At 39.5% G+C, this 23496-nt stretch overlaps 1 protein-coding gene across 2 annotated transcripts in view; it reads right to left on the bottom strand.

The window, feature by feature from the left end:
• The window catches only part of LOC306761399 (tubulin-specific chaperone cofactor E-like protein), a 29947-nt gene extending 8432 nt beyond the window's left edge, over positions 1-21515 (bottom strand). The window contains exons 1-9 of one of the 2 annotated variants that reach the window (XM_079247532.1): positions 21437-21515; positions 20693-20808; positions 20531-20596; positions 14497-14635; positions 14281-14420; positions 9157-9338; positions 8758-9014; positions 8549-8675; positions 8352-8468 (exon numbers count right to left, since the gene is read on the bottom strand). In XM_079247532.1, the coding sequence (XP_079103658.1) occupies positions 8352-8468; positions 8549-8675; positions 8758-9014; positions 9157-9338; positions 14281-14420; positions 14497-14629 (956 nt within the window). In that variant the 5' untranslated portion in view covers positions 14630-14635; positions 20531-20596; positions 20693-20808; positions 21437-21515. The remainder of the gene's footprint in view (positions 1-8351; positions 8469-8548; positions 8676-8757; positions 9015-9156; positions 9339-14280; positions 14421-14496; positions 14636-20530; positions 20597-20692; positions 20809-21436) is intronic. The other variant, XM_079247533.1, reaches the window with a different exon arrangement.
• Between the last annotated feature and the right edge of the window lie 1981 nt (positions 21516-23496).

The raw sequence follows: 23496 nt of genomic DNA, 5'->3' as shown, positions 1-23496 counted from the left end.
TGACTACAGACCAGTTGCCCTGACATCTCACATCATGAAAGTCCTGGAGAGACTCTTACTGGCTCACCTCAACAAGCAAGTAAACACCTTTCAGGACCCATTCCAGTTTGCATATCGTAATGGACTTGGGGTTGAAGATGCCATCATATACCTGCTCCACAGAGCACACTTTCATCTGGACCATTCAGGCAGCACTCTGAGGGTCATGTTCTTTCATTTCTCAAGTGCTTTTAATACCATTCAGCCTGCTTTGTTATGTGAGAAGCTCCATAAATTCCAGGTGGATACCTCCACAACCACCTGGATCTATGACTACCTCACAAACAGACCACAGTTTGTGAGAGTGAAAGGTTGTGTGTCTGAGATGGAGGTCAGCAGCACTGGTGCACCACAAGGAACTGTACTCTGGCCATTCCTCTTCCCACTGTACACCTCAGACTTCCAGTACAACTCTGAGTCCTGTCATCTGCAGAAATACTCTGATGACTCTGCAGTTGTGGGGTGTATCAGGGATGGACAAGAAGCAGAGTACAGAGAACTGGTCAGTCAGTTTGTTAAATGGTGCGGTGACAATCATCTCATATTAAATAGCAGCAAAACAAAAGAGATGATTGTTGACTTCAGGAGGAAGAAGAATAAACAAAGCACTGTTTCCATCCTGGGAGAGGAGGTGGAGGTGGTGGAGGAATACAAGTATCTTGGAGTTCAGCTGGACAACAAACTGGACTGGAAATGCAACACTGACTACATCTATAAGAAAGGTCAGAGCCGACTGTACTTCTGAAGGAAGCTGAGATGGTTTAACGTCTGCACCAAGATGTTGCATATCTTCTATAAGTCTGTTGTGGAGAGTGCAGTCAGCTTTGCAGCATCTGCTGGGGTAGTAGCATCAGAACCAGAGACTTGAAGAGAATCAACAAACTGATCCAGAAAGCTGCTTCTGTGCTTGGAGTAACTCTGGAGCCGCTGGAGCTGATTGTCCAAAGAAGAATGCTGCACAAGCTGATGAAGATGATGGAGGATTCTTCACACCCTCTCCACAACACAGTGATGAAACAACAAAGTGTGTTCAGTGAGAGGCTTCTTCAGGTCTGATGTAAGACTGAAAGATACAGAAGATCATTCCTGCCAGCAGCCATCAGCCTCCGGAACAAGACCTCCTCTGGTTAATTATTATTATCTACTACAATACTGAGTTTCCCTTTGGGGATTAATAAAGTACTTTTCATTGCATTTTACAGGCGGAATTGGTGTGGCATCTGCAGTAATGTGGACTCTGCGCCGGTCTGTTGTGGTGAAGAAGGAGCCTGGTCATGAGCTGTGGGTCGTGACCGAAAGAACGAGATCTCATAAACAGGTGGCTGAAATGAGTTTCCTCTACTGGGTGTCCAAGCTCTCCCATAGAGATAGGGTGAGAAACTCGGTCATCCGGGAGGGGCTTAGAGTAGAGCTGCTGCTCCTTTGCATCAAGAGGAGCCAGTTGAGGTGGCTTGTACATCTGGTCAGGATGCTTGGAACGCCTCACCTCTCCCTAGTGAGGCGTTCCAGGTATGTCCCTCTGGGAGGAGACCCCGGGGAAGACCCAGGAAATGCTGGAGGGATTATATCTCTCGACTGGCCTGGGAACGCCTCGGGATCCCCTCGGCAGAGTTGGCAAATGTGGCTGGGGAGAGGGAAGTCTGGGCTTCCCTGCTTAGGCTGCTGCCCCCGCGACCCGACGCAGAATAAGCGGCAGAAAATGGATGGCTGGATGGATGTTGCTGGTGTGACCACCCCTATTACACCAAATGGAAGTCTATAGAACAAGAACAGATAAATTTCCCTCACCCCACATTTATAGGAGACATAAACTTTTTAAAAATAATAATACGAGTACTCTCCCTCCTAAAAGTTTGACTGAACATCTGGAAAAATGTACTGAATGAAAGAGAATTTGAACAAAACACACAAATACATGCACATGACACAGATTTCATCCCTATTAAATTAGACAGTAGATTTGAACACTTAAACACTCATTTAGGAATAATTTTATTTTCAATAATAACAGATAATAAAGGATTAATGACCTTTCAACAACTTAAAAACTGTTTTAATCTAGATAAACATAACTTTTTCAGATACCACCAACTGATGATTAAAATGTTTATGGAGGCACACAATGGTAAAGCCACTGGTAAACTGATTTCCAAGCTACATGCATCCTTGCAGTTGGACAGGTGTCACTCCACCATATATAACAAGATTGGAATAGGAGGCTAATGCAAAGATTACTGAGGACTGGCTCGAAATCTGTAAAACACAGTCATCCACTTCAAGCTCCGGGGCTAGCGGAGAGAGTTTGCATGGAAAAATATCTTCATGACACCAAAGATCAAAGGCCCCCAAACCAACAGGCCTGAGCTTTGTCCTTGCTGGACATGTGTGGCAATACTTCATCAGGCCACTTTCACATTTTATGGGAGTGTCCAACACTTTCAGTGTTTTGGGGGATGTGATCAATGAAATCAGATTGATTATTGGCTCAGATATAGACTGTTCTTTCAGTCTCTTTCATTTAGGGAAACAGTCAGCCAATTTAAAGAAACATAAAAGATACCTATTACAAATTTTATAAGTCATTTGCAAAAAAGCAATAACCAGAAAATGGTTCAGCAAAGAGTCCCCATCTTAGAATGGGAAGAGATCACAGAAGAAATATGTGTGATGGAGCATCTGACCTTTCTTTCTGAGAAATACAAGTTCTAAATTTGAGACATATAGGAAACCCTGGACAGCCTGTTTTAACTCAAAGTAGCAACTGTGCTCATTCTACCCCATGTAGTTGTATGACACTGCAATTTGAGAAGTTAAATATTCCCTTTTGCTGGTGCCAAGATCCTTTCTGGATAGGATGTACAAATTATTGTATTTCAGTGATGCAGCCTTTGATCTAAATCTATAGCAAATGTGTGGCACCTTCAGGGGTCTCCCAGTTTGTTAAAGTTCCAACATGTTTGTGGGAGTGTCAGGGTCATTTTTATCTTGCACATCTTTTTAATAACATTGCAGCATCTGCACACAAAGATGGAGTACTCCTGGAGGGTCCTCACATCTTCCATTTTAAAAGGAGCCATGAAAAAGCTGCAACCTTTTGCTCATTGCCATAGAGCTCTCTTAATAGAGCTTTCGCCTTCACATATCCTCTATCTGACTTAATGTGCTGACAGGTCCTCACCAGCTTTTTTGCACGTCTTTTGGTGGACTGTTAAAGGAAATAGAGTCTATTTTTGTTTTGTTGGTGATCAGTTCAACTCAAAGTCAATAGGCTTTAATAAACTAAGGATATTTTAGTGGGTTACCATCAAAAATGGGCATTTCCCTTTTTGGAAATGCTGAAAAATGTTGTTGCATCAGGAGCGTCATAATTTTTTATTCTCATAATATCCAGCACAAAGTATTTTGTGACTTGTCAGTTTGTGTAACATTGGTCACAAGATCTTCAGGAGCCATTACCTTTAGAACACGTAAGAAGGACCTCTGGGCTGTTTTATGTAAGGTAAGTGATAAACTTTATGCTTCACTGCTGGCTGTGTGGTTTAATTTGGATTGAATTTTACTTCAATTTGCAATATTGGCACAAGTTCAGTGGTGTTAGGATCATAGGGGGTCGAGGGAAAAAAAAAAGTTCAGGAACGCACCTCTAGGTGGCGCAGTCTGCAGAGACAGGAAAAAAACACCTCGTATACTTAAGCACAAACTCAGACAAGACACACACAGTCCAGGGAGGCGGTGATTCAGGTGGGAAGTTGTTGTTTTGAGCACATCCTTTCACAGTATGAGTTCATGGCATCTGAAACCTTTGACTTTGATTTACTGCAAACACAGCTTTGTGATTTTGTAATGATTAGCTTTGTCATTTCATCAGCGTGTCATTCTTCATCAACAGCTGTTCTTGTCTGTTATGCAAATGTAACTCCTTTTCAGCCCATGCATATTTTCTCTTTAATCCTTTCTTTATTTCCAAAATTGCAAGATTTTTCTCAGCTTTTGAGTGAACAGATGAGCTTGGATTTTAGTTGCATTTTCCCTTTATTTCATTTGCATTTTAACTTGTGGAAAAAGCCCTTTGATTTTATTAATGGCACATTTGCACTTATTTTGGGCCAATTTGATTTTATTTTCTAAAGCTTTGACCTTCAATTTAAATTCTCCTTTTTCATTTTCCATATTTGGACATTCATCATTCGCGTTTATATGACCTTATATTGTATTTTGTGTGGAGCAATACAATCATACTTTATCAAAGTGTATTCAGTGGGAAGAAACATTCTACTCTTCTGAAACAAGTTGCTCCAAAGAAAAAAACTATCTTGGCACAACATTGCAATGGACTATATTCTCGTGAATACATCTCATCTGTGCTTCACTCCAAAATAGATGCTTTCTATAAGGTCTGGGACCCTTATTTGCAGCATATGGGGCCTTTGCTGTCACTCTCTCTGCTTAATGGATTTCAAAGGTCAGCACGAACCTCTTTTATTTTGTTTGAAGTGCTCACTCTTTCACAGACACATTTTTATTCTTGCTATGCTTGTGTGCTTACCTTGGAATATCACTTGACTGCTAATTTGTCTTGCTGCAGTAGAATAAGATAGAAGAGGCTGAATGGTGTCTGCTAATCAATCATCTGTCAATTATATTTACTTACTTACTTACTATGTTTACTTTCCATACCTATGTTCACATTTAAATTTTTTTTCTTTTCTATCGTGTGAGAAATTTTATTAGTTTTGTTTTTTAAGAAAATGCAATAAAAATATTTATTTAAAAAAATAAGGTTTGGATGACAGCATGTAAACTTCATTCATTCATTCATTCATTTTCTAAACCGCTCAATCCAATTCAGGGTCGCGGGGAAGCTGGAGCCCATCCCAGCTGGCTTTGGGCGACAGGCAGGGTACACCCTGGACAGCTCGCCAGTCCATCGCAGGGCCGCATGTAAACTTGTTTGAATGAAACTGTACAGAACCAAAGAAAAAAAGAGTGCAAACGTGCCATAAAATGTCTGTTTTGTAACCATGTCTAGCAACCCAAGCTACATCAGTAGATTCCATAAAGAGGTGTCAAAACAAACAAGCTCCACCGCATAGAAATACAACCTGCTCTGATAGTAGAGATTTAACAAAAATTATTCTAACTGCAACTGAATCAAGAATAAAGATTAGTTTTACAATTTAAAAAAAAAAACCTCCAATAAAACAAGAAAAATATGAGTAAAATAATGAAGAAAATATACAATACAAAACTGAAGGATAAAAACGTAAAAATCAGAATTTCAATTGTAACTTTCTGTAAGAAGAAAATCTAATTAAGCATAATAAAACCAAACCTTATGTAATGCAGATAAACACCAAGTTGTCTGCCTCTTGCTTTTTGTGAGAAAGCACTCAGTAATCTCTGGGGAACGTGTGTTCCAGATAAGGACTCAGGAACAATTAAATAAAATCAAAGAGAAAAGTAGCTTTCAAAGCCACTGTAACAGCTGGGCCAATGAAAGCAATTTTACTTCCCTCCCCAAACCGCCTCCACATAGCCAGTCCCCTGTCCTGAAACTTGTGGCCACGATGGGAAATCTCCTGTATGGCCACGGCGCACAAAGTACCGTTCTCAGAGAAGCCATTAAGATACTTTAAGAGGCTTCATTTAAAATGGTCTGTGTGGTATAATGGGACTGATAAAGTTGTAGATGACAAAAAGTCAGCATCATGACTGTCCTCTTAGCATTCTTTGGTAATGGGAAGAAAAAGAAGGGGAAAAAAAGGTTTTGGAGAAAATCTAGCCCAGATCTTTGCTGGAGTTTTATCTCAGATCACTCTCAGCCTTTTGTAAAAAAGAAAATAAAACCTGACTAGCTTTTCCAAACCTGCTGGATGTTCAGCAAAACAAACCCTAACTCTACTTTTCAGACTCTCTCTCACATTCTTTTTTTAATTCTGTCTTTCTGTTTCCTAGTTCCACAACTGCATCTACCCCATTTCCAACTAATCTAAGTTTTTCTGCTGCTGTTATCTACCTGCCGAGGTATTTCAGTGCCTGTTCGTCTGGTTTAATGTTTGGGACTGTGGTGCTGTTCACCTGCTGTTATCCCCCCTCCAAACCCCCCGTGCTCTGATCTCTCAGAGCGGTCAGGCCAGGGCCCCATCCGACAGGAAACGGGATAGCTTTGTGTTTGCCATTTACTGAGCATGTCTAACACCTTCATAACACCCGCATGCAGTCAAGGTGATCCCTAACCCCGGACCCGCGCAGACTCTGGCACCAACTGAACACAAGAACCAACATAAAACAACAAAAAGAAAAAAAAACAAAAAAAGCTCAAACATTGGATTAATACATCAAAACAACGAAGAAGACGTCTAAAAACAAAGGGAAATTGATGCTTTTTAAAGAGCTCCATTTTAATGCAACCAGTAACTAACTGGTGATGAGCCAGAGAGATGCGAGAAGACATCGGAACACAAATCAATCTGTCATCTTAATTTTGAGGTTGACGGTGTAGGCGTATACATAAAAGAGAATGCTACCTGATGTATCGGTTTTCCAATCAGAGAATTCCCACCACAAAGGGCTCATTGAGCAGGGAGAGACTGGTGGCATTGTCTCCTAAAGGTTATTTTCCCCCAGCCAGGGACTACACCTTCCATCAGAAACCACTCCCTGACATTCTGCTGAGGTTAAGTGGAATGCTGCCACTAAAGAGATGTGTTGGCAAATATTTTATTTCATTTCTACGAGGTACTTCCAAAAATCCTACCACATGTTGAAAATGTGCTGCTTGTTGCTATAGTTACAGCTCAGCAGGTGTAGTGTGACTTCTTAGTGATGGAGCCGGTGCAAACAGCTGCTGAGATCCAAGCCTCTGACTGATGGAGGTACTTAGAAGGATTATCCATCTGCTAATAGAAACCCACTATTCAGTCCTCTACAGGTGGCTATGATGACAGAAAAAAGCCGCAGATATTTTAGATGTGAAAATTAACTAAACCGGCAACGTTGGCATCAAGACATAATATTCATAAAGAAACTGAATTCTTTATATTTGAATATGAATTGTTCAATTTGAATCTGAACATGAGTAATTGCTTTAAAAATTTAAATTTGAATGACTGTATTTGAAATTGAATCTGCTTTTTTTTTTTAATGTGTATTCAATTAAAATTTAAACTTTTGCATGTGAAACATTTTTTTCTCTAGTTCATTTTCCTAGTTCAGTTTCAGTTCTCTCCATGTAAATTCAGATCTAAATTCAAACTTTTCTGCCACACATCCAGGACCTGACATGAGACAAAACTAGTCGTTCACAGATGGCTTAGACCAGTGTTTTCTCAGTTCCAGTCCTCAGGCCCCCCTGCCGTGCAGGTTTTATAGGCAACCCTACTTTAACACACCTGAATGAAATAAAGGGCTCGTTACCGGGCTGAAAACGACTTGATGAGGAAGTTCAATAATCTCACTCAGGTGCTCTGGAGGAGGATCATGTCTAAAACAGGCAGGGCAGGGGGGCCTGATGACTGGAATTTCAGAAACACTGGCTTAGACTAACCTCAGTCATTCATTGACGATCAAGCTATTTTATGAGAGATATTACAGTAATTTAACTCATCAAACTACGTGTTGGTATGTACAAAAATATTGCAGCCAGTTGACAAAATTATCACTGATTATAGTATAGAAACTAATGACTGCATGTCATGGTCCTGATTTTTACCATGTCCTGCCATGTTGCGCCCTCACCTGGTACGTGAAGGGAGCGAATTTATGTGACATAAAATAGCTTGATTAATTATTAATAATAAAGTGGAATGTATGGAGCTTTATGGAAGAAAACAAGTGCCTGACCTGTTTCCACTGGCTTGACTATTTGACAATGCTGCTGGTACAGATCAGTAGTAATAATTAATCAAGTAGGCTAATCCTCACCAAAGTTTTTCCAGTTCCTGAGCCAAATGAACAAGAAAAGATGGATGAGAGTTAAATCAGTTTTGATCTGTGCATGCCCCCAGTCTGCACTGGGGCATGCACAGAAGTTTCCTCCTGAAGTCTCCTCCTTAAGTTCACCAATAGCTGAGAGGCCAACAAAAACACTGAAGTTGTCTAACGAAGAAATTCAACTAGAAAAAGCTGCATCTGTTCTTGTTGAAGTATTAGGCTGAAATCATACTTGCTGACAGACAAGGAGGAGTATTTTTAGGAAACAGTTGTTTGCATTCTTCCACCTTTGACCACGCTGTCGTGGTCCTGTATTTGTAAAGTTTCATGCAGAAGCATAAAAAGAAGTCATTCTGACTGCAGAGTGATAAATAATTTACCTCTCAGGAAGCTCTTGCTTTGGACAGTCCTGGTAGAATCTGATGAAAAACCTCTCAGCGTCTTCTCTTTCTCCATCAGAGACGGCACTCCCATTCAGGACCACTACAGATGGCAGCCTGGCAGGTGCAGGGGTCCAAACATTCATTTAGTATGTGGGTGATTAATTGTGTAAATAAAAATGCAACATGTGACTTACTGTGCTAGCAGCAGGCTCCGTCGCTCCTGGGTGCTGTATGACTCCAATAAAGGAATCCCTTTTGCTTTGACTTCCTCCAGCTTAGGAAAAAAGTTCAGCCTTTCAATGTCTTCCCATTTCCTCAGCCCTGAGCAGGAAGAAAATCATGAGTTTCACAGAAAAAGTATGAACTGAACACTTAAAACTGTAAGAATCTTCACCATCCAGACCTGCATTGTTGAGGTTGATGCTGCGAAGGTTGGGAAACAGACGCTCTAGTGTCTCCTTGGTGTCTCCCACAGAGTTCACACTGTTATTGGCCAAGACCAGTTTGCTCAGACTAGGATACAGGAGGCCAAATTTCCTGACCTCTGCCCAGTCCTGCAGCTGGTTGCCTGTGATCTGCAGCAGACTCAGTGACGGACAGGGTGTTTGCGACTCTGACACGGTGTTGTAGCCATTAAGACATAAGAAAAGCTCCATCAGCCTGGACATAAAGGTGAAGATGAGGAATGTTAGGATCAGAAATGTCAGGTACAACATTCATGTCTGACATACTGGAGGTTTGTTCTGCTGCTGAAAACAAAAAAACCACAGCATAAACTGGTGTGTGTGACTAACATACTTACTCCGGTGTGTGATGCGTGAGTGTGTGCACAGTGTCCCAGCTGACTTGTGTGTTGATGAGGACAAGTCGGCGAACTCTGGAGAAAACGTCAGACATGCTGGGCTCCAGCTCCATGCTACTCAGAGGGTTCATACTCAAATTGAGGAAGTCCAGATGAGGGATGTTGGACACGATGGTGCTGATCTGGAAACAAAAAAAAGCAAATAAATAAATATTTAAATAAAATATGGACCTGTAGATCATCTCTGAGAATAAATAGATGACGTCAAACGGTGGAGTGTGACCTGAACATTTTACAACTTGTTTCAGTTTATTTTCCAGCTAGGTGAAGTAAACTGACATCCCCTGAAGGGTGAGCTTTCATCCAACTAACCAAACAATTACAGGCGGCAGGTTGTACAGATAACAACAAATAATAGGAATTGGGCAGGGTGGGGAAGGGGGGGATTTAATGGGTTAAAATATTATTTTAACCATTACTCTAATACTCTATTTGTAGGTTTGTTTTTTTGTTTTTTTTAAGAATTCTTTGTTACAAAAGGTATTACTATAGTATTTCCTAATATTAGGGGAATTTAGACCACATTTTTTTAGGGCTTCAAAGTAATGTATACCTTATTCTTGGTCTTTTTAATTTTGCCATATAAATTTTGAAATCATATGTGCCTATTTTGTAAAGGTTTCTTTGGAGAACAGGAGGAACTGGAAAAAACAGTAACTTGGTAGAACATTGATCTTTACCACTTCTATTTGTTCCATTAAAGTCAGTGGGTGCATACCCCATCTTATCAAATCAAAAAAACATTAATGACAAAAGAGTAATGTCATGGTTTGCTGTTTGAGTCTGTGCAGGTTGCCATGGGGACTCGAGGCGGAGTCTGGAGCTTCAATTACAACCACCTGGAACTCGTCTTCCTGATTGATTATCCTGCTATTTAAGGACAAGCTGGAGCTCCAGTCTTCGCCAGATTGTCTCTCTTTTCTGTGTGGTAATCAGGCCAGTTCAGTACTTACCTTGTGGCTCATAGCTAGAGTTTTCATGTTGTTATTTTTTGCCCCCCTCAGCACATCAAGATCATCATAGTTGTCTCCCTGGATCGGGATCTGTTTCGTTGACCAAACTTCACCTACTGCTGATGCCTGCCTGCTCGCCCTGCCTCAAACCCAGACTAACCACCACAACCAGAGACCACATCCCAGCGACCTCCACTCATCGGAATTCCAGTTATCTAAGAAAGCTCTTCCTGGCCCTGGACCAGACCAACAGGATCAGAGTAACTAAATAAATACTTTATTCACCCCTCCCTCTGTGCGTTCTGCTTTTGGGTCCACCCCTCCACCCCGGTCTTCGACCGTGACAAGTAATGCAGAACCAAGCTTAAGCTTAGGCCGTGCAGCCAGTTTTTTAACAGCGCTGCCTTACAAAATAAGAACAGAGATACATTAGCATCATAGGGGGGTCGAGGGGTAAAAAAAAAAAAAAAAGGTCATGTAACTCCGGACATACAGAGAAAAAAACCTCATACACTGAAGCACAACCTAAAACAAGACACACAAAGTCCAGGGAGGCGGTGAGTCATGTGGGGTGGGGGGGCAGCAGAGCGTCTATGAACATGTCTTCTTCCGTTCTCAGGGGGGGTTGCGTCGGCCCAAGGCCACTGGGAAGCCAAATCCAGATATGATTGTTGTTTGGGTTCCAGGCGAGGAAAACAATTTGCCCTTGGCCTTGAGTCCATAGCCGTTCTCAGGCAGGCAGCTCCAGACAGCCAAATGGGGGGGTCAATTTCCACCAATCCTAGCAGACATCTTCTCCATGTTATCGATTCTGCGGACCAGCTCCGGAACCTCAGCCAAATGTCCAGTATGGACCAGACTGGCATCTTGCTTACGGTCGAGTCCGGTCAACGCAAGAGTCTGTGCACTGCTAGCTTGGCCCATACCGTTACAGAATTCTGGCAGCCTGCCAGTTGTTGCCAGAATCTCACGGGTCATGAGGTAGATCAGGACTCCACCTGCACCAATCAGCAGAATCCCTATCACCAATAATCCAAAGATGTAAACATCCTCCACATCCTCAGAGGACAGAACCGCCAGACACGTCGGTCTCCACCTGGCCCATGAGTCCTGAACGTATCCAGCCGGAAGCATCCCCTCAGGATATGCGGGCTCCCCTCTGCCCGATCTCCGGGTTGAGAAAATTTGATCAATTGCGTTGAGAGACCATCTAGAGGTTCTACACTTATAGCAAATAGTGAGCTCCAACAATCACCTTGCTTTATTCCTCTTTATAAGGAAAAAAGTCATAATGACATTCTTTAACTTGGATTCAATTGCCTTTTGAACATGTATACTCAAAAACACTTTGGTGTTTAAATTTATTTTGGCACAGGACATAATTAACAACTTTCTAATGTTTTTTAGCACCCTAAATTCCCAGTATAAAACCTGTTTGGTCAGGTTTGATTAATTTTATTTAAATGATATATTTTTTCTGATTATGTTTGTCATTATACTTGTTAATATCTTTAAATTATTAAAAAGTTAACTCACATTGGATAGAACCTTTACCCGAGCTTTACAGCTTCCAACTACTACTACTACTACTTTTAGAACTTGTCCTGACTCTAAAACATATTTAAATGTAAATCTTATTATTATTATATCGGTGCTATATCTTTGGTTAAACATGTGTAGAATTCCCCAGTGAACCCATCAATTCCTGGAGTCTACTTCTTTCAAACTGCTTGTCAATTAAAGTGTTCGTTCCCTAGTTGATTTTTCAATGTTTGATTATCATATACATTTGATAATCAAACACTGCAAGTGTTTTTACATATTTCTTGGTTCTATTTCAGTTTCCTATTTTTGTTTACTGATCATTCTGGGTTTTTTTTTTTTTTATTGAAATACTTATGATTGATTTGCTCTATTTTTCATTCATTCATTTTCCAAACCGCTTATTCCAATTCCAGGTCGCGGGGAAGCTGGAGCCTATCCCAGCTGGCTTTGGGCGACAGGCAGGGTACACCCTGGACAGCTCGCCAGTCCATCGCAGGGCCACACGGAGAGACGAACAACCACTCACGCTCACACTCATTCCTAGGGGCAATGTAGAGTAACCAATTAACCTATCATGCATGTGTTTGGATGGTGGGAGGAAGCCGGAGTACCCGGAGAGAACCCACGCATACACGGGGAGAACATGCAAACTCCACACAGAAAGGCCACTGACCAAACCAGCCAAGGATTGAACCAGTGACCTTCTTGCTGTGAGGCCACAGTGCTAACCACTGCGCCACCGTGCAGCCTTGCTCTATTATCTTTTCCATAATTCTATTCTAGTCTATTCTATTATATTGCCACTTAGCTGACGCTTTAACCCAAAAATGACTTGCATATGAGAGTGAGAACAACACAAGCTTGAAATCACACAGTAGAGGACATCATAGGAAGGTGCTGCAAGTCCAGTCCTGACATGTAGTGTATGTCCCCCCCGACATAAATAAATACCATAATATTGTTGCAAAGAACTGGGCTAAGTTCTCCACCTGAGCCCTTTTGGGTTGGTTGAAGACCAGATGTGCTGCTGCGTTCTGGATTATCTGCAGAGGTTTAACCGAGCATGCAGGCAGACCTGCCAGTAGGGAACTGCAGTAATTGATGCATGAAATGAGCACAGCCTGGACTAAAAGCTCTGTTGTGTGTTCTGTCAGGTACGGTCTGATTCTCTTGATCTTGTATAGAGCAAATCGGCAAGTATGGGCAACCGAGGCAATATAGACCTTAAAGGTCAACTGCCCATCCACCATGACACCATTCACTCAGTGAGTGTGGAGAGAAGAGGTTGACTGTAAGACCTGCAAATAGGTCCAGCATTATCAGGACTGGCAAAATGGCAAAACTGTACATATTTTTTAAGAAACTACATAAGGATACATTTATTTTTTAATCATTACCAATGTTTATATTTGGTATAATTTTGTTGATTAATGTCTAATACACTCTCATTGTCCATTTAACCGTTCACGATGTCTCTCTGAAATATTTCCATATTCTTAGATAAATGGTTCCACTCAGTCATAGGTCAGTTCAGTGGAAGTGACGTCATCTAAAATCCCATTAATCCCAGCTTGTACGCTCATAACTTAGCTCTGACACTGATGATTCCGTCTCACACTTCCCCAAAAGTGTGATGAGAAACTTGATAAGCAACTTTTAAGTACAGCTTTAAGGGAGGGATTTTAATTTTTTTTTTTTTTGGTCTTAGCAATGTTCTTAGGATGAATTCTAAATCTGATAAATCTGGTCCCTGATTTCTGTAATCCCTAACCAATCATAGAGCGAGTAGAAGGAGATTCTTTGTGTCCATGTCACTTATAAACTTCCCTGCAAGGAACAGAGACAGTTGTATTAACAGGACACTTTAAAGGACTGACAAAGTGATATATGTCTGTAGGTGTACGAGATACCCTTCCATTCACAGCATCACATGATTACAAATAAGATCATACATACGCTTAGCTGTGGAGTCACATCACGTCAAATGTCATCATGGACTTATTTTCCATAAATGAAAAAACATTCAGTTAAGAAAAAGTTATCTTTGTGCATGTCCTCGGGAGGAAGTTCCATTCAGTGTCTCCAAGTCTTCTTAAAGTCCAGATCCCAGATGATCTGTTGACGTTAATAAACCCAACAAAGAATTTTCGATCCATTATAAAGTCAATGACGTAGATTAAGTTGCATCTAGATGATAGACATGGACATGACATTCCATGATGGACACGATGTACAACGCTGGAGCTAGAGAAACATTCTGGCTGCTCCTGGCTGGACTGTTTTCATCTCAACACCCCAGGACATTATTTTCTGTCTGTCATTATTTCCAGCTGGTTGATGTTGAGGTCCTTCCACCCCATTTTAATGGTTTGGGAAACGCTGCAGTCAGCGGTACTATTCCACGTAATGTACTGCAATTTGGTTACATGTCCAACATGGCATCATAGGCCACATCATGGCTCTCCCTGTGTGTGTCTAACAGCAAATGGTGAATGTTGCTGCAGTCAAAAATGTTTGTTTTGGCACCAGACTTAGACAAATTTGTTAAATTTCTGTGGACACTCACCTCTCGCCAGTCTGTAAGTTGATTATGGGACAGGTCCAGCTCCAACACATGAGCACAGAAAGCTGCAATGATGGACCTATCGCCAGCTTTACTGATCCCACAGTCATTCAGAACCAGGATGCTGGGTAAGAAGAGGCAATCTGCAGCACAGAGGCCTGAGGTCAGGTTACATTGCCAGATAACTGATTTTCACATGTACCACAGATCACTGTTCACCTTTAACGGGGGATCCTGGGGGGCTGGGCAGAACCACCACTCCCTGGCCATAGGGGAAATCCTCTGGGTTGTACTTCTCACTGAGGGCCTGGATGAAGGTGCGCACCTCCTTTTCATCAGAGGACAGCTCCATGGTTCTCTTGGTGAGCATGGATGCAGAAACAAGGAAAACAAAGAAAACAGCATGTTAGCTTTATTTGACCTTCGTTCTCTAAAGCTGGTTATAAAGGCTTAGTTTTAAAGGGGAGATATGATGCACTTCCTTCCCAATCTGAAACATTTATCTGATAATTCAATTAAACTCTGGAGCCCTTCTTTGGCAAACATTGTTCATAGTTTGAGTGCGTTGCTTCGAAAGTTTTTAATTCATGTGTTTTTTTCTGTTTTGGCAATGCTTCATCTGCAAAGGGGGGAGAGGAAGAGAGCCAAGCAGGAGCTGAGCAAACGATGGCTCTGCCCATCTCGCCACTCCATCTTCCCTTTGCTGAGCTGACAATGGGGCATTGCGACATTATTCCTATATTCTGTTCATTGCAGGTGTACCAGAAGCACACAGAAAGCTTCACATAATGTATTTATTTATTGCATTATTTGTAAGACTCCCATCTCGAGTGAAGAGTAATCACAACATTACTTTGTCAAAAATCCCTGTCATTTCTCAATTTCTATTTTTCAAGATAAGACTAGTGCACAGTGGATCATCCTGTTCTGCAGACTGTTTAAATCTAGAATCATAACATTCACAGGCACAGGATGGGTCTTTGTAAGCCAGAGAAATGGAGAAGTGAGTTTCTGTTTTAGTTATCGTTTCAGTACAAACAGAAGAATATTACAATTACATGTTAGTTTAATCAGTTATCTTTCTTTCATTTCTAAAAGTTAGAAAATGCACTATAGTTATATTCAAAATGTTTTATTTGTAAATTATGCACAACACTGTATGATGTATAAACAAGTATAAGAACACTCATAATTAAAACTAAATATAAAAATGAGAAAAAAAGGAAAAAATCGTGATGTCAGGTTATCTGGATGGAAAGCAGCCCCTCCACATGCTGTTAGATCATAGAAGACATCGGAAAGAAGAACCATTAGCTAATTGTCTGACATAAATAACACAAAACGCAAAAATATTAATACTCTATTACAAATAGTTAAGATAATATTATGATTACATGCTAGTTTAATTATTTATCTTTCTTTCATTTCTAAAAGTTAGAAAATGCACAACTGTATAGTCAAACATGTTTTATTTGCAAAATATGCACAACACTGTACAGATATGCATGACTAAATTAAATATAAAAATGAAAAAAGAAACAGTGACATTGGGTCATCTGATTGGAAAGCAAACAAAAACATTGATCAACAAGGCAAAATGCTATTTACCTATTTCTATTTATTTCGAACAGTAATTAGATTGTAACTCAATCATGAATATAAAACAACAAAGCAAACTAAATTAAGAGGTCACACATGACGAAAGAAAAATATACAAGGGAACAATCTATATATTCGAAAAGGAGTAGGAAGAAGTGTAAAACTTATTAAATCCTACCCCTTTTTCTGATTGTCAGTGTTGCACATCATATGATCCCACTAACTACAAGGATAAATCCACATGTAAATACAGAATTACAGCTTCAAACATCAGACCATGCATATTAGCCGAGCCCCCATTATAGGGCATACAAGATCTTAACTCACACATAATCACCCCAGACTACATTATCCATGATCATGCAATCCAAAACATAACAACGAACAGTACTCCATCATATTTGTTACGATTAACAATCATCTGTGCCTAAATACTACAACATAATCTGCCAAGCACATCCATGCGCTACCTTCAAATGCATATTAAGCCTACTCATTCCCATACCTTTTGAATATACTCTGTTTATATTTTTCCTTTAATAGGATGATGTTTGGACATTGTTTCATCTCCACATTCAGTCGGTTCCAGCGTCTCACTCCACTAATTGTTAAACTAAATCTATTTTTAGTTGTTCGATATCGCCTTATTTTAAGTTCTGACCTGTCTCTAAAATTGAACCCCCCACTTCTTCTCAGAAACATTGATAGCAGGTGGCAAGGCAGTAAGTTTTTCTTGACTTTATATAAAAATACTGCTGTCTTACAATCTATAAAATCATGTAATTTCAATATTTTAGACTGAATGAAAAGTGGATTTGTACATTCAAGGTAACCTCCTTTATGGATTACTCAAACTGCTCTTTTTTTGCAGTTTAAATAGTGGCTCCAGTGAACTTTTATAAGTTTTACCCCAAACTTCTATACAGTAAGTCAAATATGATGAGACCATCGAACAGAACAGTATGTGGAGTGCTTTGTGGTTTATACAATGATTTACTTCAGCCATTATTGATGTGCTTCTTCATAGCTTATTGCAAATGTATATTTAATATAAGACTTCCAGATAAATTTGTCATCAATTATTACCCCTAAAAATATTATGTCACAAACCCTTTCTATATGAACACCATCTATCACTATTTTTACACTTTGGTTTATTTTATTGTTACTGAATATCATAAATTTGGTCTTACTTAAGTCCAATAATAACTTATTTTTATCAAACCAATTTTTAATTTTTTTTTTTTAGTTCTGTGTTGACCATGTCCATAAGGTTCTTCAGATTATCACCCGAACCAATTATATTTTTGTCATCAGCAAACAAGATAAACTTGAGCAATTGAGATATTTTACATATGTCATTCAGATAAATTACAAATAGTTTTGGCCCCAAAACTGACCCTTGTGGTACACCACATTCAATGTCCAAACAACATGACTGATATTCACCCAGTTCCACAAACTGCTTCCTGTTAGTCAGATAGTTCGTCACCCACTCCAGTGCCAATCCCCTTATACCATATTTTTCCAATTTATCAATTAATCTTTCATGATTTATTGTGTCAAATGCTTTTCTGAGGTCTATAAATATACTTGCTACATGTTTCTTTTTATTTAGGGAGTTTGTAATTTCCTCTGTTAGTTCAATCGGTTGACTGGTTGCTTCTGAATCCATACTGACTATGTGAAGGTAGATTATTGGTTTTAATTAAGCTATCTAATCTTTTATTAAATATTTTTTCAAAATTTTTGAGAATTGTGGGAGAAGAGAAATAGGTCTATAATTGGTGAAATAGTGCTTTTCTCCAGTCTTAAACAGTGGGATGACTTTGGCTGTCTTCATCTTATTTGGAAATTGACCTGTTTGTAAGGACAAGTTGAATACGTAAGTAAGTGGTTTTGAAATTGCATCGATAACATATTTCACTGTTTTCATATTAATATCGTGACAATCAGATGTCTTGTTTTTACACGTATGGAATATATCAATGACCTCCTTTTCATCGACAGGCATTAAAAACATTGTGTTATGATTTATGTGTATAGTATAATTAATAGTTGTGGGTGGATCTTGAATTTATTTTTGATCCAACACTGACAAAGAATTTATTAAAACTATTTACTACATCATCTTTGTTACTGATGGTATTTCCATCTTCTTCAAAACACTGTGGGTAATTTCTCTGTTGAGATTTATTTCTAATAATTTTATTTAATATCTTCCATATACTTTTAATATTATATTTGCTGCTGTCTAATAATTTATTATAATTTTCTTTGTTGCAATTCTTCATAATATTAGTTAACTTATTTTTGTATTTATTTTCTGCATCTTTGGTTCTGTATTTTATGTACTCTTTGTACAATAGGTTTTTCTTTTTACAAGCATTGTGCAATCCCTTTTACATTCACTGATTATCTTTATACTTTTGCTTCTCACTATAGTATATAGTATATATAGGGCAATTTTTATCATAATGTAATTTGAATATTCTTAAAACTCCTGTTTTTTTTCCTGCTGCTTGCTTTTTATAATTATTGTGATAATTATTGTTGTGCGGCTGGGTCCGAGTGTTTTAATGCCACATGTAAAAATGTTCGTACTTTCTCACCACCTCGATCAGCTGTTTTATCAAAACAATCCGTTTTGCCGGCAACAGTAAACACATGGAAGCAGCAACTCCGCTTCATGCTTTCTCCATGTTAACCACGCCCACCTCACATGTCCGACCAATCACACGATACTTCTCGCAGACCCGCAAGAAAAAAGTTCTGCCAGCCCGGTGTGTCAAGAACTGTCCTCAAACACGTCCGCGAGAACAAAATGACGTTCTTCTTCTCGGAGCCTCGAGAACAAGAAAAAAGTTATGGCTTCTGGTGGAGGATGGAACAGGCTTTATTCCTCTAACGCTGGGAGTTTATGTAGAGGAGGCTCCTTGACAGTAAGAGCTGTGACCATCTGGCTGCTTTCTGTCAACTGAAAACGGGCTGAAGACTGGCGGGGCGAGCAAACCTCACACAGACATGGTGAGAGGTTGAAGACCAGGAGAGGCAGGAAATGAATCGTTTTGGATGTCATAACAGAGGAGATTTCAAAACAAGCTTTTTAGAGATTTAATTTCAAAGGTCACTAAACCCTTATCATGCCCTGCGGTTGTTTTTTATAGGAGTTTTTTGTTTGTTCATGACCTAAAATACCACAGGAGACAATTCTGAAAAAAAAAAGGATTTTTGCATATGTCCCCTTTAAACTTCATTACTTTCCTGAAGCAGCGGGAGGGGGTACGAGCTTTATTCTTCTTGGGAGGTGCAACATTTTGCAGACTACTGATAATTCACAGCTCAGGTGCTGATGTGGAATAAAATTAAAATAATTTGGGAATAGTGAGAAAGCCCTTGAAAAGTTAAATATTTTACCACCAGAAAGCAGATTTCAGTCTGAAAGTCATTCACTCAGCAATAAATATGAAAATATTTTGAAACCATTGTTGAACTTTTGTATTAAAGAGGTGAAAACTGATGGATGCTGATGTTCTGCATCATGCAGCAGCCTTTTGAGACACAATTCTTTAACAAACATTTTGTATTTTTACAACAGTTATCTTATTATCTTATCTGGATTAACAGCTGGTTCCTTTAATCTTTTTGTCTGTTTGTTGTAGGATAAAACAAATCGGATTGATTTGACCACTAAATACATAATCATCAGAGATTCCTCTCGTGTTTGTGAGTGTTGGTCCATGTAAAAGGAAAAAAATCACTGGACTGGAAGCCAAACTACTGACTTGTTTACAGAAATCACATCTTTTCGTGATAAAATCAACCCATTAAGTGATTTAATAAAACTAATCTTGTCAATGATGAAACCTGCTTCATCAGTGAATTTCACGTTGATGTTTTATGCCATTATGAAGTCCAGCTTCCAGTTTAAGGCTTTCTAAGTTGTGTGACAATTGTGTGACCCTAACCCTTTCAAATAAAATTCCAAGATAATATACAAAATATAAATATGTTTGTGGCGTGTAATGTGTCAAAATATTGAAAAGTTTATGGGGTATGAATACTTTTGCAAGCCACTACATATGTACGTAGTGGCTTGCAAAAGTTTACTTGTTTGGTTGTTTACTGATTGGTTGTTTACTGATTTTTTTTTCTTACTTAGATTTTATTGTTTTTGTTTTTTTTTAACCTGTTTTCCCCATAGTATTTTCTATTAAACCAAAAGATAGTTTTTATTTATATCATTAGTATGCATACTTTTAATTTGATTTTAATTTCATTCAGCACTTTGGCCAACAGAGGTTGGGTTAAATGTGCTATATAAAAAAAAAATTGAATTGAATTACTTTTACATTTCTGAGGTGCCAATAGCTTTTCATACAATTCGTTTTTTTTTTTCATATGGTTTGTAAATGAATATTTTTTTATCCGTCTTCAGGTCATTAATATTGCCACACATAACCGAACAAATAACCTTGAGTTTCTCTGTCCAAACACAGCAGTCGCGTGCCTCTACTCAGGCCTGATCAGCCTTTCCATTTCTGACAAACGGGGTCTGATCACCTTAAACTCAGTCAACCTCGAGTGTTGACTGCATGTTACATCCAGACTCTGATCTTTCAGTCTCTTGTTAGACAGATCCTGTTATTCTTACCTCTGACGTCGCAGAGAAAAGAAAAGATTTCTTTAGAAGCTCTTCAGATCACATGCCATCCCATCCCTGCAGAGGAAAAGGAGAACTATAAGCGTGCTCATTTAGAATGGCCTGGATAATATGCACAAGCAGTTCGTGTTAAAGCAAAAAAACCTGAGTTACCTGAATGAAAAAATGAAAATTAAAGACAGCTATGGTCCAGGCAGGTTTGAGATAACAGCTGATGTTATGGTGCCTGGGCATCATTGAAGTGCTCTCATGTCATCTTTTCAGGCTTCCTGAAAGATGAGGCATGCTCTCAAAACTACACACATTATGTTCTCTATATTTGGGTTTACAGTTTTACTTCTTAGAAAATGTCCTCCTGACTAGATCCTTGACGGACAAAGAACAGGAAAGTAGCTTTAGTAATAATAACTATAAACCGCTTCACTACTGCCCTCATCAGTGCAGATAAGGAGCAACAACTCGTTTTTTAGCGTCATCCAGGAAAACTGTTTCGATTAATGAAGTGTATAGGGTGTAAAACCAACCTAAAACCATCCACATAACATCACATATCTTATCATAGCCATCAAAGATAATAGGTGATAGAATTTTAAATCAGCGCATCTTAATTTTGGGTGAAGGAGTGCTCAGCTGGCTGCTGATCAACAAGCCTTGTTTGCAAATGCAGCTCCGAGTGAAACCTTAAGTATTGGATTAAAATGGACATTTTAAAGTGTTATTATGAATGTAAAAACAAACTGCTCGGACACGAACGCTACTGCTGCCACAATGTCTGAAGTAGCAGAAGATAATGTTTATTGCAGCTCGTCAAAGGTGAACAGAATGTCACAACGGCAAGAGAAAAACGTTTCTGAGGGTCAAAGTGATCAACATCTGTCGCTTTTCACACCGACTTACCTGCCTCATGCTGGAGAAGTCGCCGTGTCCGGAAGCCACTCAGCCTTGTGTTTGTTTTTGTTGTTATTCGGTTAGTTTGACAGATTAAGACACGCCCTGAAGGAAGTGACGTTGTTTAAACATTGGGCACGTGATGTCACGATTATAGACATTATGGCTGTGTCACAATTCAGGTTCTGTGCGTAGGCGACGAACTGTTCTACGTCGTCTGCACACAACGAAGTGCGCTTACTGTCAGTGAAATGAGACATTTCTCATAGACATCTCATGTACATAGATGTCTCAGTGCTGGAGAGTGGACCTGCGTCGCCGCCATATTGGATGGGTCTCCGCTTTCGAGTCTTGCTGCAGTCAAAGTAGTTTCCCTGCATAACTGTTTTCTGTGGAACAACGCGTGTATATTACACACAAACAAAACATTTTCTACATAATTGGTTGATAAATAATGTTAATACTGCTTAACAAATAGAGTTTTAAATGGTAGCATGATTACCTCCACCAAGGAGGTTATGTTTCGATCGGCTTTTTTTGTTTGTGTTAAAGATAACTTAAAAAGTTATGAATTATGGATACGATGGTTACGGATACGGATTTTCATGAAATTTTCAGGACTTATTGGAAACGTGAAAAGCAAGAACTAATTTATTTTTGGTGGTGATCCAGATCACCGTTTGGATCCAGGAACTTTTTAAAGGCCTTGGAGGAGGTTTACGTTCTTTAAGTGTTTTTCTGGGTAACTTCTGAATTGCAGACTTTGTACAAGTGTATCTCTATATTGATAAAATGAATAAATGTAAATAAAAGAAAAAGTCAACCATGTTCAAGAGAAAGCCAGCAACTATTCCCGTATTATGTTTGGCATACGGTTGCAATGACTGACAAAATATTGAAAGCAGATCGTGTGGAATTACATTTCACAAGGTTGAATAATAATTTATTCTGGGTAACTTCTGCCGCTTATCTGGGGTCAGGTCGCGGGGGCAGCAGCCTATGCAGGGCATCCTGACCAGATGCCCGAGCCACCTCAACTGGTTCCTCTCGATGCGGAGGAGCAGCGGCTCTACTCTGAGCTCCTCCCGGATAACCGCACTTCTCACCCTATCTCTAAGGGTGAGCCTGGCCATCCTGGGGAGGAAACTCAATTTAGCTGCCTGTATACGTTCCGAGTCACGACCCACAGCTCATGACCATAGGTGAGGGTAGGAACGTAGATCGACTGGTAAATCCAGAGCTTTGCCTTCTGGCTCAGCTCTTTCTTCACCACGACAGACCGGAGCAGAGTCCGCATTACTGCAGACGCCGCACCGATCCGTCTGTCGATCTCGCGCTCCATCCTTCCCTCACTCGTGAACAAGACCCCGAGATATTTAACACCTCAACAGTCACCCCCCAAAATGCCAATTGCGCCTGAAAAAGACATACCCAAATTAAAGTAGCCGCTGTTCTTGAACCCTTTGGAGTACATTCAAAAGCATGGTCTCTTTTTAAAGACAACACTCTAAAGTTTCACCTTGAGCCTTCAAATTTATTGTAACTGTAACCAGCATAAAGTTATTGAAGTTGGAACACAAGAAAATTTCAGGGTATTTTTCCCTCGTCTGAATTTCTCTTCTACTTTGTCAACATGCTGCACATGGAGAGATGGTGATTTGAACTGGAAAATCAGATGTAGCTGTAGCCTGAAGCCTTTCCTATTACCAGTTAAAATTTGGTGACAATAGCAGCCACAATTATTATTCTATGAGGGCTTTACTGTAAGTATGTTCATGCGCTCCCCAAAGTGACCATTTGGAGTCTCCAAATGGCCACTTTGGAGACTCCAACTTCAATAAGCTATAACTCCAGAACACTTCAACATACAGTCATCAATGAGACTCTAATGAAAGGTGGTATCGTATCAAAAGGAATCTTGTTGTTTATTCATATTTACTATCAGAATTATTGAAATTCACCAGGTGATGGATAAATACACTAAAAGCTAATTTTTTCTAATGTACATTATTATAAAAGAGTCAGAATAAGTTTTACAGTCATCATTTATATATATGTAAACAATATAA

This window comes from Telmatherina bonti, assembly GCF_933228915.1.
Source record: "Telmatherina bonti genome assembly, chromosome: 10".
Lineage (NCBI taxonomy): Eukaryota > Metazoa > Chordata > Actinopteri > Atheriniformes > Telmatherinidae > Telmatherina > Telmatherina bonti.
The sequence above is the reverse complement of the archived record's forward strand: the minus strand, read 5'-3'. Positions and strand labels throughout refer to the sequence as shown.